This window comes from Marmota marmota, unplaced genomic scaffold, assembly GCF_001458135.2.
Source record: "Marmota marmota marmota unplaced genomic scaffold, marMar, whole genome shotgun sequence".
NCBI lineage: Eukaryota > Metazoa > Chordata > Mammalia > Rodentia > Sciuridae > Marmota > Marmota marmota.
This window is the reverse complement of record NW_025999977.1, coordinates 36,429,036-36,446,291: the sequence shown is the minus strand read 5'-3', so window position 1 is coordinate 36,446,291 and position 17,256 is coordinate 36,429,036. Positions and strand designations below refer to the sequence as shown.

Here is a 17,256-nt window from a genome sequence, read left to right as displayed (position 1 = left end):
AAATTTGGTGAGCCAGCCAGGAGGACTGCTGCTTGTGGCACAGCCAGCCCCCAGGATGGGGGAAATCTCTGTACTAACTCTAGTAGCTGCAGGACCCCTTTTTATTCTGGGAACTCGCCCTTGTTTTCATCATTCATGGTGCAGGCTGACCAAGCACCTTGTGTTGATGCAAGCAATTGGCATTAAAGTGTTCCTTTAGTAGGCTCTTAGGCTGGGTAAGTCACTCTGATGTGCACACTGGGACCTCCCATTCTCTGCCATCTGGGCACTTCTGCCATTTACACTTGGTAGCATTTGTATAGGTGAGAATCTCACCATTTTAGCATTTCAGCCATTTGAAACTTGGTCCTGAAAGGCAGTTGAGATCATTGTTGGACTTTGTACCCAGTTCTGGATCTCTGGTGCCTTTGAGCATATGTACTTACATGTCTCTACGTGTAAAAAAGAGATGAGATGCTAAAGAGCTCCCCTGCCCCAAGATAAAGAAAAGGAGAGAGAAGATGGAAAAAAAAAATCTTTTAAAACTCAACCTCTGTGTGACCTGAAAATTTTGGGTTAATTGTATGTCTATAATAATAAAATCTCCTAGGAAATTCTATTCAAATTGACTTACAGATAAATGAGTGAGCAAATGTGTTCATTTAAACTTATTGCTAAAATAAAAATTAAAATCTCTTCAGAATTGTAAGCATACATTTTTGTCTGGGTATCTATCTGACCAATCAGGATTGTACTTTTCTTTGTTAGATGTTTAAGATAAAAAGTCCTTTTTATATTGAAGAAAATTTAATTAGTACAAAAAAAGAGATATTTTGGAACATGTAAAATAATACATTTAGTTTTTCTTGTTTTGTTAAAGGTATGTGTATATATGGGGGCAAGGCATTCCATGTATCTGAGTTTTATCTAAACATCACTCAAAAAATTGTAGAGTTAAAGATACGACAATTTAATTCATGACATGTAACCAATAAGTGTTCTCTTTTACACAATAGCCATCACATCTGAATGAATGTATAAAATGGTCATTACTAAGTTGTGATTTTTTTTTTAATGGTTGGAGCCAGATTTGAAGGGTTCCTTTAGTTTTTCAACTTCTATAGAACTGTTTGAAAAGCAAAGCAATACTATCATAGTTATCCTACCAATACATAGGTTTTCTTTAAAAGTAAAAGCCAAATTGGTGTATTATAAAGGACTTGCATGTATCTGTGGTGCTGGTTATTACTGGCTATCTTGTACGTGAAGTGCATTTGCATTCCCCAAGTGTACAAGCCTTAAGCTTAGGAGAGTACTTTACCATGTTGATGCCCTCCAAATTAGACTTGTTGATAGCAATAGTCTTTACAGGTTTGTGTTTGTGTGATTTTAACTGTAGCATTTCACTGCTCCATGGCTTCCATCTTTACATGAAGATGACTAAACATGCCCAAACGTTACATTCCAAGCAGTGTTGTAATGCGAGCTCCCTTCGTGCTTGGAGCATAAACCTTGCTGCTCAACCATTGGTAGCTTATTTTAAAACTGTGATGTTTTTATTCTTTTTCTTCCTCCTTTCCTTCTCCCTGTCCCTAACAGCAGGAGAAACAAGATTAATACGTTTCCCATCCCAGTCTAAGATTTGTGTTCCTTGTTCACTAAAAGAATAAACTCCGGACCTGGGAACTGGAACCATGGTATTAGAAGTCAAGGCTAGGAGCACAAGCCTAGAAAGCTAAGCACATTGCTTTAAGAAGAACTCAGAGGAAGGAGGGTAAATATTTACACTGACTCAAAATATGCTTTCATAATAGCATTTGCACATTCAGCCATTTGGAAAGAGTGATCCTCACCGCCGAAAACAAGAACATTAAACATGCCCTTAAAATACCAGCATTGACAGGGGCTATGGCCAGACAAAAGCAAGTAGTAATCATGCACTGTTCCAGTCAGCAGAAGACTGGCCTTCCATGGGCAGGTGAAATCAGGCCAATATAGCCACCAAAAGAGCCACAAAGAGCAAACTGTTTATCAGCTCCCTGATACCTCAGCTTGAATTAGACCAGTCTCCTTACATTGATGAGGATGGGAAATGGGCCACAGAGTAGAGTTTAGGCTCCTGGGATAGCGCTGCCAAGTGGAAAAACAGGATTCCCATGGGCTCATCCTCCTGCCTGAAGCACTGGTCTGGCACCTACATGAGAATGTTCACTGTGTAGGGAGCACCTTGGTGAATGTCATCAAGCCCTCATATGAGGGTCACAGCTCCAGCTGCTTAGTGGCTAAATCAGAACTGTGTCATATATGCCCAGAACAATCCAAAGACTGAAAAGCAGCTTACTGTAAAAGGAACACAGCCCTTCAATGATTGGCAAGTAAACTGTATTCAAATACCCATTCCCTGGGAAAACTTCAGATATTTGCTTGTAAGAGAAGATACCTTTTCAAGATGGACTGAGGCTTGTCCCATCAGAACAACAACAATAAAAAGATTTGAAAGTAAAAAAGTTCTCTTGAAGAAGCTGATGCCAAGATATAGATTCTTTTTTGATAAGTACCTTATCTAATACTCAGATCATATTCTGATTTCGTCAGATGTCTCCCAGATCCCCCTTGGAAGTGGTTTGTGCAAACCAAGGTCCAATGTAAGGCCACATCTTACATCTGGATGTTATGTCTTTTAATTTTGACTCCTTCCTTTCTTCTTCTCCTCCTCCTCCTAATTCTTCTTGTTGTTTGTTTGTTTGTTTGTTTAGGACTCTCACTCATTGAAGAGATTAGACCGTTGTCCTTCAGAATGTCCATTTTTCTAGATACGACTGGTTACTTTCTCATGGAAGTATTTCACTTGCCTGTGTCCCACACTTCCTGTGAACTGGCTATTTTCTTGTGTGGTTACATCACTAGTTGAGTATATGGTGAGATATACCCACCTGATCTCTTTACCCAGAGGCATGTAGGAGACTTTCATATTTCCAGTGTTTCCTTCCCAGTTACACACACACACACACACACACACACACACGTTCCTCTATCCCATTTCTACATAAAAAAATAGCATGCTATAAACACAGTTCACACTTTTATTTATTTTTATTTAACCACATATCCCAGAGGTGTCTCTGCATGAATGCACAGAGCACTCCCTTGTTTTTTTGGTTTTGCTTTGTTTTGTTTGTTTCTTTGTCTTTGTGTCTGTGGTGTGGTCTATGGTGGATATGCATCCATATTCATGCAGCAAACCCTTTGGTCATTTGTGGGTTTGAGTGTTCACCCTGACTGCTGTATGGAAAATGTAAGTAGGCTGTGGAAGGACAGGATGGAGGCAGAAAACTGATTTTGGAGCTATGGAAGTCCAGGCAATTGTGGACTAAACAGAAATTAATACAGTTTAGGGAGAAGAGAGTCCAGTTGTCCCATGTTCTGGAGACAGATCCAGAAGTATAAAATTGATGGGTAGAATGTGATTTGTGATACTAAGAGGGATTAGGAATAATCTATATTGTCCTTTTTTTTTGAGTCAAAACAGTATTCAAAGGAGTGAGCTTACAAAAAAAAAAATTGAAAAACAAACCAATGATCAATGTCTTCCATTCTTTTAGATAGGCAGTCAGGAAGTCTTTTTGAGGAGATGTGAATTGTTAGAGACCTCAATAAAGTGAGGACCAAGTTCCATGGACACATGCAGCACAGCATTCTAAGCAGGGGGAGAATCCTTCACAAAGGCTCTGGGCAGGACAGGCTAACTGTTTCCAGCACAGCAGGAAGGTCCTGGGGCTAGCCCAGGACATGAGGGAGAGAGAAGCAGGAGGATGTGGCTGGAGCCTTGGAACAACTTTTTGGTTTCACAGGCTGTGGTAAGGAATATGCATATGGTCTTGAGAGCCATGGAGATCTATTAGAAGGGTCTGAGATCCCTCTATATGAGTTCCACACTGAGGGAAGACCGGGGTGGGGGGGAGGAGGAGAACAGGATCATTCAGAGGTTACCACAGTAGGATGGAGGGAGGCTGTGGTGATGTACACCTTGGAAAGGGGCATCAGCTGGGTAGTGGGTGAGAGCTGGTCAGATTCACTTACCCAGGCTAAACCGGATGTCGGCGTACCACTCTTCAGGGTATTCTGCACAGTAAATCAGATAGTAGGCTTGAAGGAACCCATTTCCAACACAGAAGATACTTCCTCTGAAAAGGAAGACAACTGGAAAAGGTCTCCCTCTGGTGAGCAATGCATAAATAAAAGTCCTGGGATACAGGGAGGGAAAAGTTAGAATCTACCATCAAAAAAGAAAAGAAAAGAAATACAGTCAAACAATGAGAGGACAATGTTTAAAACAGATAACTACATTAAGTGCATTGTTACAGTTTTTCCTTAAATATATGCAATGGAAGAATGTTACTATCTGGTTCCAGAGTAACCATTTATGTTATTATTTGCTTTATTTCATTAAATTCATAGTAGCTACCATTCAGCATCTCATTTTATTCTCACAACAGTCTTGAAAGGTAAAAGCCATTCCATCCAGTAGTTAATAAATTAAATTTTATGAGCCTAGGGTTGGAGATTAGTTTTCTACAAATATTGAAGTGAAATTTAATTTATACTAGACTGGAGCTGGGCATGGTGGTGCACACCTGTAATCCCAGCTGCCCAGGAGGCTGAGGAAGGAGGATTTCAAGTTTGGAGTAACTTGGTGAGTCTCCATCTCAAAACAAAAGAAAAAAAAATAGTGCTGGGGGTGTAGTTCAGTGGTAAGTGTGATCCTGAATTCAATCCCCAGTCCTGCAAATAGCAACAACAATGAGAATGATGATGAATAAAAATTTTACAAATATATTAGAAGAATAGTAAAGCCTGGTTTGCCCACAAACAGCAGAACAGCGTTTGGACAGCAGCCACTTGACCACATGATTCTCTGTAATTTCTCTAGTATATTTATTTACTGATACTATAGCATCCCCTATAAAGTGGACAGTAGGATCCCTGGAGAAAAGAGACTCCTATAAATGTTACAAATTATGACTCTAGAGTCATCTAGAAAGAAGGGCATAAAAATAAAAGTACTCAAAAAAATGTACCCAAGACATGTGGCTAAATTCTGGACTTTTTATAATTTTTCATGGAGAGCAATGTAAAAGTCAAACAGGAAAGTTTATAAACCTTTGTGAGAAGCTTAATGAATAACCACCAAATAAACACCCAGACAGAAAATAACTAAGTTAAGAAAAACAACACCGTCACCACCCGAGGTCCCATGTGCCCTCCCTATTCTCAGTGCCCAGAAATAATGACTATCTCACTTTTGTAATAATCATTACCTTCAGTTTCTTTACAATGCTATAACATTCATATGTATCCTTAAAAAAAAGTTTATTTTGCTCATTTTTAATTCTGTATAAATAGAATCAAACTCTGTGATTCTTAGAAGATTCTGGACCTCCCCCCCGCCCGCATCATGCATATAAGGCTAAACGCGTTGCTGTGCCCAGCTATCATTCATTCAGTTCCATTGTTGTATTCCCACCTCTGTTTAATAAAGTCTTTCACTTTATTTTACTTTGATGGATATTTGGGTGGTTTTTACACTGGGATTATTTTGTTTTAACTCCAAACTTCCCTGTTATTTTAATTATTTTTTGTTATGTTTAAACCTTTGATTTTTCACAGTGTCCTTTGTTATAAGAGGTTTTATATGAATCTAACATATTTTTTTCTGATGCAAGTAAATTTACTAAATATCTATCCTCCACAATATGCATTGTCATTGGTGTTATATACTAACTTACCCCATGTGTCAGTTCTTCTTCTGGGTTTTTGGTTCTGTTCCATTGAAATATTTATTGCTAAGACCATACCGTTTTAGTCATCGTAGTTTGTGTGTATGTGTGTGCATTTCAATTAGTCAGAAAAAAGGGTGTCACTGTGGCATATTCACAGATGCAAATAACATACTTTGATCATATCCACCCTCTTTTACAGTCCCCCACCCTCCCTTTCCCTCCCCATGATCCCCTTCCTCTTAGAGTTTCCACCTTACACTCACTTTGTCTTTTCACCTCCCCCACCAGCTCCCATATATGAGAGAAAACAGCAAAACTTGTCATCTGCACTGACATTTTCAAAAGATATTCTGTCACTCCACATGGACAAGTGATACACCAAAAAAAGAGGCTTTATATACTTAAGTTTGGAATCACTGTGTTTATTTACATGTTCATGCCTTGGAGCCTCAACATACTTAAGCACATGGTGACTCTTCAAAGAACACACCAGGGTGCCACATTCATCATGGAACTAGAGCTCAACTCTGAAGAACAGCTTCCAAAATTTGACTGATGATCTTATGTTGACAGTTGGATTTTGAAGCTTTGAAAACTGTTATGGTTTGAACCTTGTACCCCAAAAGTTCATGGGTTGGAAACTTAACCCCAAAATTCATATGTTAATTGCTTTTGGAGATTAAACCATAGATGTGTGATTAACTTAATGAATAAATTAATCTATTCATGGATTAATGGGCTATTAAAGGAGTGGCTTTGTTATAGGAACAGCTCTCTGGTACATTAGTTCTGTCTAGCCATGCAATTCCTTCTGCCTTGTTATGATACAGAGAGAAGGCCCTCACCAGATGCTTAGTAGATGCTAGTAAGATGCTGTCTAGACTTCCCACTTTCCAAACCCATGACATAAGTAGACCTCTGTTCTTTACAAATTACACTGTATCCAGTACTTTGTTATAGTAGCAGAAAATGAACTAAGACAAGAACTGATACTTGATTTTGTAAATTTCACATCCATTGCATACAGATGTCATGAGAGTGAACACACACACACTACAAGCAACCCCACACACCTCCAAGCATTCATTGGACATTTGTAGAACAAAGAACAGACAAGGCTGGAGACTGTCATAGATGACCACAGTTACATTTCAAATATGGATTTCAGCTTCAAAGCCTGTAAGGTTTATCTTAGATCCCTCTATCAAAAGCAGGAAGCCTGAACTTCAGGTTAGAGAACTTGGGTCGTGGTTGCCTTACCTGGAAATGGAATGATAATTCCTTCCCTGTCACCTCCCAAGATTGCTACGAGGATCAAATTAGATAATCTACATAAAAGTATGTTTTGAACTGTAGAGTGGTTAGCAAACAGACAGAAATGAGGGTGTTGTGTTACATGGAAGCCAAATTTTATAGATTTAAAATAGTCAAGATGGTCTTGAGGAACTGCACTTCCCCCCTTAACAACAGAAGTTCCGCCTCTCTCCTCTCTTGGCTTGAACATGGCCAACTCTATAGGATCAGAGACTCTCCACAGACACGATCAGATGCTAAACCTTCTCACCTCTACCATTCAGCCTCCTGGCCAGTTGCTGGATCATGAGGACTTTCAATTCTCTGTATTAAAGAGCTGAAGAGGAAAGAAAGGTCAGCTTCCAATTAAGCCAAAACTAAAGCCACCGGTGGCTTCCCTCTGTCTGGGCTCAGGCCTCTAGGTCATCTGCAGAGTCCCTTCCTCCCTGCTCAGTCACAACAGCACCTACAATTCATTTCTTTAAGTAAACAGTTGGCTTCTCTGTTTCTCACCTCCTTCAAAATACAAATACACTCAAGAGGAAAGACGAGGTTGTGTCTCTTATACTACCATGTGCATAAGCAAATTCAATTCAGGTTCTTTCCTCCTTCCCCAGAGGGAAATAGAGTAATTACGAAGTGGAAAGAGCAAGCATTTCTCAGTCAAAAGGGCCTTGCTTGAAGGGTTCTGCTCTTTCATAACTCCATGATCTTGGACAAATTTCTTCTTCTGTAAATTGAGGTTAATCATACTTCTTTATGATACTTTATAATTTCCTTAGATTATTATAAAAATTAAATAATGCAATGCAAGAAAAAGCATCTGACGTAGGATTTCTGCTAATTATTTGTTTCTTCTCAACCTCATGTCCCATGAGAACTTTGGGAGCCTGAAGAGAGCTTAACCTCTCGAAGGTCACAGGCCCTGCGAAGCTGCATAAAGTCATTAGAAAACAGTTGTTTGCCTCTGGATGAAGGTTCATCAGTGCTAACAGTGCTCCCCCAAAAAGTCAGAAGATAAAATCCAAAAACCAGAGCATGATGCTTCCAAATTATACAATGTACACACTCGACCCATACCCCCTGGGCCTTCTAAGTCCAAATACAAAGTTCACAGTCACTGCATCTCCTCTGAAGAAGCATGCCTTAGTCAGGGTAGGCTCACTACTGTCACAAACAACTCCAAAGTACCAAAGCTTCCATGTACTAAAAGCTTGTTCCTAGCTGGCAGCAGAGCACAACACTGTGCAGGGGCAATGCTGTGCTCCGCAGTCATTCAGGCCCCAGCCTCTCCCAGGGGATCTGCGACTTCTGACCAACAGACAAAGCACAGAGTGTGGACCATGTAGGTTTTCTTAGGGTCACACTTCAGGCTGGAAATGGCATAAATTTTTCCACTTGCATTTCTTTGCCTCTGCCAACTGCAAGGGAGACTGGGAAACATTGCTTCCTGGGCTTTCCAGAGGAAAAAGGTAAAGAAGTTTGGTGCATGTATCCCAGACAGAAGGTTCTAGAGTACCTGCTGTTAGAACGCTGGAGGTGGTTCAAAATAAGTGTCTCTATGTACAAAAAGATAAAAATGATCAAAAGGGGAAGAGTCAATTAGCCTGATAGGCTGCAAATCAGTACTGCAGAGCTTGAGGAGAGCTTCCCGTTTGCACCTCAGGACAACTTGAGATGCTATTTCTCTGGTCTCTTTAATCCCCTCCTGTACTTCTAATGTCAATTTTAATTCTTTTATGTTGATTCTAATACAGAGACTGATAAGTACTCTTTAAATATAAAGTTTTCTATCACTGCTCAGTAAATATTCATTTGAGGGAACTCTCATTGTAAAGGGTTAACCAAAATTGCAAATCCAAATTAAACCAAAGGAAAAAACTTTGAAATTACACATCTTGCATAGACCAACTCATATTTAACTAAGTCTTTCTCAAATATAAATGCTATTGCTAAGATTATCAAGTCACCTGAAGACTTTTCACTATATGAAATTTTAGATTTCATTGTCAATCAAAATAAATTCAAATTTCATATACATAAATACAAAGTTTCCAGGTATTATAATTAGCTGTTCTATTATAGTAGTAACTCCTTCCTTGGCCCCATATCTTCTTTCATCCACTATCCCACTTTCATTCTCTCCTTTATAGCAAAACTCCTCCAAAGAGGTGTCTACATTTGCCATTCCTGTGTCTCTCCTCCTCTTCTTTCCTCCTTCCCCACAGAAACAAGTCTTGACGAGGCCAGCAGAGACTGGCACATTCCAGCATGGCGGCCGACTTCAGCTCTCTCCTACCTTACCAACCTAACCACTTCCTCCCACTACACGGGGTCTTCACTCAGCACACCACACTCTTTTGGTTCTTCTATGCCACTGATTTCTCCTTATTTTCCTTTGATGGTTTCTTTTTATCCTCTTGACCTTTAACTATTAGAGCATCCCTGGGGCTCAGGACTTTTTTTTTTTTACAGCCATTAGCAATGTGATAATATCTAGTGTCCTACTGCAACAGGGTTGGTAGGTGGGGTGTTGGGGAGGTGTTCAGGTCACAGGGGAGGTATTTAGGTCATTACTTTCACAAATGGATTAATGCCACCATAAAAGGACCTGTGGGAGTGGATTCACTCTCTTTGGCCCTTCCAGCTTATGTCACATGAAAACACAACAAGAAGGCCCTTATCAGATGCCAGTGTCTTGGTCTTGGACTTCCCAGCCTCCAACACTTTGAGAAATGTTTCTTCCCATTATAAATTTCCCAGTCTTGTGCTAATATGACAACACGAAACAGACTAAGACAATCATCCATCTAATAACAACTCCCAAATTATGTCACCAGAAGGATGACTGCAATCCTTGAACTCAGATTCATAGAGCCAAGTCCTTGCTAGACACCCAGTTTAATGGACATTTCAATCTCAACACATCGGAAACAAAACCTCTGATTCCCCAACCTTCCCCAAACTTGTACCTCCCCAAGTCTTACCCATTCCATAAAATATCAAGTTTATTTCAATTTCTCAAGCTAAGGACCTTGAACCATCCTTGATCTCTCTCCTTCTTTCTCTCATATTGCAAGTGAACCTGTTAGCAAATTCTGTCACTTATATCTTCAAAATATTTCCAGAATCTGGTCACATCTCCAGTTCCAGTGCTCTGAGTTCAAGTCATCATTAAACCTCTTCTCAATATTTGCAAAAGCCTCCTCACTTGAAAACCTCACTTTCTGTTCTTCATAAAGCATACTAAGTAAAGCTTTAAACTGGACCATATTACTGCCCCCTGAAAGCCCCCTAATGACTAAGGAAAAGCCTGAATTTTTGTAATTGCCTTCAACTCTCTAGACAGTCTGGTTTCCCAGCTACATCCCTAATGTCATCTACTACTCTTCCCTGTTCCCACCTCACTCCAGCCACTCTGACCTCCCTGACTGCTAGGGACAGGGCCAGTACTTACCATCTCAGATCTCTGTCACTGGCCTGGAGAGCTCCTTCCCAGATATCCACAGGGCTCATTTCTGGGCTTTAATTTTTCCGGGTCTTGGCTCAGATGTTTCCCTGATCGACCAATGTAAGACACAAACCCCCAGTGCCTCTAGCACTCATTGTTCTCATAAAACTTCTCCTTTTCCCAATAGCCTTTTTTACTACCCAACCTAAAATATTTTTTTGTTCATCATGTCTTCCCACAAGAATGCATGGTCCCCCAGGAGTGAAACACTATCACTTCTGTTCACCATTGTATCTGTCGTGACTTCAACAGCACCTGGCTCACAGAAGGCCTGGAGTGAATGCCGAATGAAAGAGTCTATAATAGGCTATAGGTAGTATATAGTTTATGCATGCAGATCTTCAAATCACACCTCATTAAATATGTATCACAACTTTCACTTCCAGGAAGGTGAATTACATGTACTTTTCACTTAATCCTCCTACCATATATAACTAAGTTCCTGAACAATATATACATTATCTTATTTATATATATATATANGGGTTAAAATGCATATAAATATATATATATATATATATATATATATATATATATATGACATAAGAAGATTCTGGAAGATGACAAGGTCAAGGTCCACACACTAGAAACCTTGGTACTTGAAGAAAATCAGGGCAGTGAGTTCCTGCGTTTCTTTTTGCCTCATATGTTCTAGACTTAGAGCTGATGAAGTTAGCAACCATGAAATCCAACAGGCACAAGACAAAAAGCCCAGACAAAGCATATTCTCTCGAGCCAAGGGACCAGAAAAAGGGGCAACCTAGAAAAACAAAAACAGTACCTGCTGTACCATAGCCAAATGCTCAAGTGGGGGAGCGGGGAGTGGACCAGCCCTACTCCCACCCCGTGGAACAAGTTCAATCGGGAGCCTAGATTCCCCTTCACCAAGCTGTGAAAGGCACTCTACGCCCCTGTAAGGCTATGTTAGAAAGGCTTGGTAGGGAGCCAGGACTTTCACTGCTAATGAAATAACCAGTTCTCCCCATGTCCTCACAGTGTTAGGAAATACCATATGGAGTACTTGTACCCCATATCTTCCTCCTGACTTGGGTGGTATCAGAAGTCCTAGCTGGGATAGTCACCACTTTGCAGCAGTCAGGAGGCCATACACCCCTTGCTCCATGGTGTTGGTGGAGATCATTTGGGAAGAGAAAGTCAACACTCCTGAATCTCAGCCAGGCCGATATCAGTGAAGGACTAGTAGAGGACAACAACTTCCACCCGACACAGTCAAAACAAAAGCCTCCCCCACATTCAGGTATGTTCATAGGTGAACAAGGAACCTGAACGTCTACCCTAACCTAACAGCACCTGAGGCAGACGGAGCTCCCTCTTCCCTAGCCGGAGCACTGTGAAGGGACAAATGAGACAGAAGCCTGGGGGTGCAGCTTTGGCAGAGTACATGCTTAGCATGCACAAGGTGCTGAGTTCAATTTTCATCACAAAAAAGAGGGATGGAGGTTAAACAAGATTTGGCCTCTTTTAATTCCCCAAATGTCCAGGTTTCATTTGCAAATCAGTCATCAAAACCAGGAATATCTTAAACTGAAAGGAAAAAAATCAATATATGCCAATATATTATATTATGTAATTCTAAATTATGGACAGGAAAGATTTAAGACAATTCTATTACAAATGGGGAAGATAAGAGACATAAAAAGTAAGATTTCTACACTCTAACAGGTAGAACAGCAACACCTGTAAACTATGTAAAGTGCTGAATATATAATATGATTTCTAGCACAACCACCAAAAAGCTGTACAGGAGACAGTCTCAAAAATGCTACAGATAAATCAAAATGGAACTCTAAAATGATGTTCAAGTAATCCACAGGAAGCAGAAAAAAAGAGTGAAAAATGCAAAAAGAGAAAACAAAAAATAAATGTCAGACTTAATTATTAATATATCAATAATTACAATAAATGTAAATCATGCAAGTACAGCAATTAGGGCTGGGGATATACCGCAATGGAAGAGGATTTGCCTAGCAGGGACAGGGCCCTGGCGTCAATCCCCAGTACTAAGGAAAAAGCTTTACAAATAAACCAATTGAAAGAGAGTTGGAGGCCAGGCCTGGTAGCATAAGCCCATAATCCTGGCGGCTCAGGAGGCTGAGGCAGGAGAATCATGAGTTCAAAGCCAGCCTCAGCAACTTAGCAAGGCCTTAAGCAACTCAGCAAGACCCTGTCTCTAAACAAAATATTTTTAAAAGGGCTAGGGATGTGGCTCAGTGGTTAAGAACTCATTCCAAATATGACAGTATAGACCTCATGAAAGTTAAAAAGAAGAAGAAGGAAGGAAAGAGGGAAGGTAGGAAAGAAGGAAGGGAAAATGGGGGTAATATATCATGCAAACATTAATTAAAAGAAAGCAAGGAGATGATTCTGAGAAGAAAGTAGAATAGGAATCACCAGGAATCTGTCTCCCCATCTGGACAACAATTATACTGGCATAATCTGTCTAATGTAACTTATTTTGAAATGCTGGAGTCTATTGGAGGCTTACAACTTCACAACTTGAATTGTGGTTCATTTCAGTGAACTTTATCTGTAGGCACAGTAGCAGACATCTGCTACCCACACTCAGCCCTGTGGCAGGTAGCTGTGTAAAAGTTTTTGGAATAACTCAAAAGGACCAATGTAGGTAAAAAGGACCTTACCCTCCAAATATCATGGATGTGTGCTTGGATAGATGATTTCGCTTCTGATAACAGAGGTACAGATAGACAGTTATTGTTGTTTGTTATATCTTTAGCCATTATTGTAAGCACATTATTGTAGGCTCTCTGACTGATGTGACTTTTAAGGAATTTAAAGAGTCAGTGCCTCATTTTATTTCATTTATTTTTCTCTTTTTCCCCTTTTGTGAGACAGACCATAAAGATGAGAATATTCATAAACAACTGAATATATAGGGAAAATTTGAGTGATTACACATAACCAAGAGGAAATGCAGGCTCATAAAAGACCTAAGGTTCATACATCAAGATGATTCCTTGCACACTGATAGCCTAAAATGATTTTAAAAATCTAAAACAGTAACAAAATAAGCCAAATCCAAAGGAAAATGGAGAATCTGAGTTCCAAGATTATCACATTGTTAAAATGTTCACTTTTCAAAAAAAAAAATCACAAAGTATTCAAAAAAATAGAAAAAGATGGCCTACTCTAAGGAAAAAATAAACAGAAGCTGTCACTGAAAAAGACCTAGCCAGGCATGGTGGCTCACACCCATAATCCCAGCAGCTTGGGAGGCTGAGGCAGGAGGATCATGAGTTCAAACCCAGCCTCAGCAGAAGCAAGGTGCTAAGCAACTCAGTAAGACCCTGTCTCTAAATAAAAATACAAAGTACGGCTGGGGATGTGGCTCAGTGGTTGAGTGCCCCTGAGTTCAATCCCTGGTGCAAAAAAAAAAAAAAAACTAATGTTAGGTCAGCTCAACAAAAACTTTAAAACAACTGTCTTAAACATACTCAAATAACTCAAAGAGATATGGATAAAGTCAATAAGATGATGTGTGAACAAAATGGCAATGTCAAGAAAGAGAACCAAAAAGAAATTCTGATGCTGAAAAGTCCCATAACTGAAACAAAAAAAGAAAGGAAGAAAGAAAAATTCACTAGAGAAATTCAACTCAAAGGCAAACTAAGCAGGCAAAAACAAGAATCAACAAACTTAAATATAGAACAGTAGAAATTATTGAGTCTGAGGAACAGAAAGAAAAAAAGATTGAAGAAAAATTTAAAAAATCAATAGAGTAGAGGAAGAATAACTGGGGGAGATAGGATAGAGGGGGAAGGAGTAACAGGGATTAAACTCAGTAATTCAAATCATAAGCACGTGTGATTTTGTCAAAATGATCCCAACTACTATGTATAACTATAATGCTCTAATTTTTTTAAAAAACGATGTTACTCAAAAGATAAATAAATAAAATAGAACCCAAGGACCTGGGGGATAACCTGTGGGATACCATCAAGGGAACCAACATACACATTTTGTGAGTCCCAGAAAGAGAAAGAAACTGGTGAGAAGAACATTTGAAGCAATAATGGCTGAAATGTGATCAAAGATATTAATATAAACATTCCAGAAGCAGGATAAACTCCAAGATGAATTCAGAGGCCCCACTGATACACATGATTTCTCTTTCCAAAGACAAAGAGAAACTTTTGTTTTTTAGTTGTAGAGGGATACAATACCTTTATTCTGTTTATTTATTTTTATGTGGTGCTGAGGATCGAACCCAGTGCCTCACATATGCAAGACAAGTGCTCTACTGATGAGCCACAACCCCAGCCCCTCCAATACCTTATTTATTTACTTATTTTTCTGTGGTGCTGAGGATTGAACCCAGTACTTCATGCATGCTAGGAAAGCGTTCTACCACTGAGCTACAACCCCAGTCCTACAAAGAGAAATTTTGAAAACAGCAAAAGAGAAGTCACTCATTACATAAAAGGGACATAAGATACTCACATAAGAGTATCCACAGATTTTTCATTTAGAGGTGAAAGGCAATGGACTGATATTTTTAAAGTTCTAAGGGGGGGGGGACTGTCAACCAAGAATCCTACATATAACAAAACTAGACTTCAAACAGAGGGAGAAAAGAAAACATTTTCGACAAAACCAGAAGGAGTTTATTACCATAGATCTGTACTACAAGAATCCTCAAGGGAGGTCTGTACACCAAACTGAAAAAAAACAGCACACTGGCTGCTGCCTGATAGTGCAATTAAATCAGTGTGCAGCTACGTGGTGAGATGGGGGCACGAAGGGAAGCCTGGAAATCCAACGGGTCCAACCCAGGCACCAGGTGAAGCCCAGAAATAGTGGTTTTTTAGAGATAGAAAAGGAAAACAGACTCCACCAGCACCAGCACATGGCTTCTCAGTGGGAGAGAGGAAGCTCCCCTCTGCAGAGCTGAAAAGAGAAATCATAAAGATATCAAGAAATGTGGACTCTATCATTGGGCAGGCATGCCATATGAGCAGCGGAGGTTTAAACACAGCAGGGCTGGAGAGCATGTCTGCACTGCCTGCCACACTTTCCTCTGGAGCTGGTGAGAGCTGGGAACCTTAAAAGGGACAACCTTGTCCAGGCTGTCCTTGTGAAAAATCAGAAATCCCAGCACACATTTTTTTTTCTTCTTTTTTGCCTCTGATTTTTTTTTTAATCCCAAAGACCAAACAGCCTCCTTTTCTTTTCTTTCACTTCTCTTTCTTTTGTTCGCTTGGTTAGCGAGTGCCCAAACCAAACATCATTCTCCTATCAGAAGTGAGACCGTGGCCTGAAGCCACCGGGAGCTCTAGATAGTGACAGGCCGATGGCAGGATCTTTGAAATTGATGATTTAGATCTAGACAGGCCCACACACTCCAGCTGCAATCTGGAACCGATTAAACTGTCCAGATCTCAATCGGCAGGATTTATTCTGAGACTTTCAGAGTCACCTGACTGCCCCCAGAGAAGCGCAGAGAACTGTGCAGTTAACCCCAGGAGCATGGCTTTTTCCACAGGAAACAAAGACGCGCTCCCAGCCAGGGAAAGATCCAGCAGCAGAGCTTCATCAGAGTTAGTCCCTCAAACCCTCCTGGGAGCTTTTAGGTGTCCAGGAACATCGTGGAAATACTGGAGCCACACAGGACCATACCAGAGGTGGGCCACCAGGTCAGTATGGGGAAACATGGGAACGCGAGTTTGGGGCAGTGTTTGAAGCAGATGACTGATCCAGACAGGTCAAGGGCTAAACAGACTAAAGGGCATCTCCATACCCAGAGGCACTCAGAGGTATGCAGTTGAAGCTTGAGTGTCTACTACCCCTCCCAACATCTGGTATCATCCCTCCAAGACCCTGGGAGAAATTCCTCCATCTCTAATACTTCAGCAAAGGGTAATTTTGAACTCTTCAGTGTTAGTTTTTCTTGTCTCACTGGTATTATCTTCTATAATTTAATGGATCTTCTATGATTTAATAGATTTCACACTACTTGATATTGAATTCTTTAATCCAATTTTATGTACTTTTCTTTAATGTTATAATACATTAATTGGGGACTGGGATTGTGGCTCAGTGGTAGGGCGCTTGCCTGATATGTACGAGGCACTGGGTTCAATTCTCAGCACCATGTATAAGTAAATGAATAAAAAAATAAAGGTCTATCAACTAGAAAAATATTTTTAAAAAATAATGTTAATTGGAAGTGTTCACTCATGTCATTCTCTCTCTCTCTCTCTCTCTCTCTCTCTCTCTCTCTCTCTCTCTCCTTGCATTTTTCTCTTCTGTCTCCCTTCTCTCCCAAATCCTAGTTTTTTGTTTGCTTTGTTGTTTTATCTCATTGGATTTTCCCATGGTGCTGGGGATTAAACCCAAGATGCTCTGCACTGAACTGCTTCCCCAGCCCTTTTTGGTTGTGTTTTGAGGCAGGGTCTCCTTGGGTTCCCAACAGGGACCTTGAGCTTGTGACCCTCCTGCAATAGTTTCCTGAATAGCTGGGTTGCAGGTGTGTGTCCCATGCCCAACTTTTTTTCCTCAATCTCATAGTGTTGATGGGATTTATTCATTCAATCTTTATTCCTCTTTAAGTGCTCCCTGTCTCTTCTCTCTCTCTTCACTTTTATTCTTCTCTCTCCCTCCCCCAGATTGTTTTTTTTCTTTTCTTTTTTTTTTTTTTTTTTTTTTTTTTTTTTT

The 17,256-nt window shown here is 40.1% G+C and overlaps 1 protein-coding gene across 1 annotated transcript in view; it reads right to left on the bottom strand.

The window, feature by feature from the left end:
• Window positions 1–17,256, bottom strand: part of Srd5a2 (steroid 5 alpha-reductase 2) — a 58,777-nt gene that overhangs the window by 11,814 nt on the left and 29,707 nt on the right. Inside the window, exon 2 of the mRNA XM_015479482.2 lies at window positions 4,060–4,223. Within this exon, the coding sequence (XP_015334968.1) occupies window positions 4,060–4,223 (164 nt within the window). The remainder of the gene's footprint in view (window positions 1–4,059; window positions 4,224–17,256) is intronic.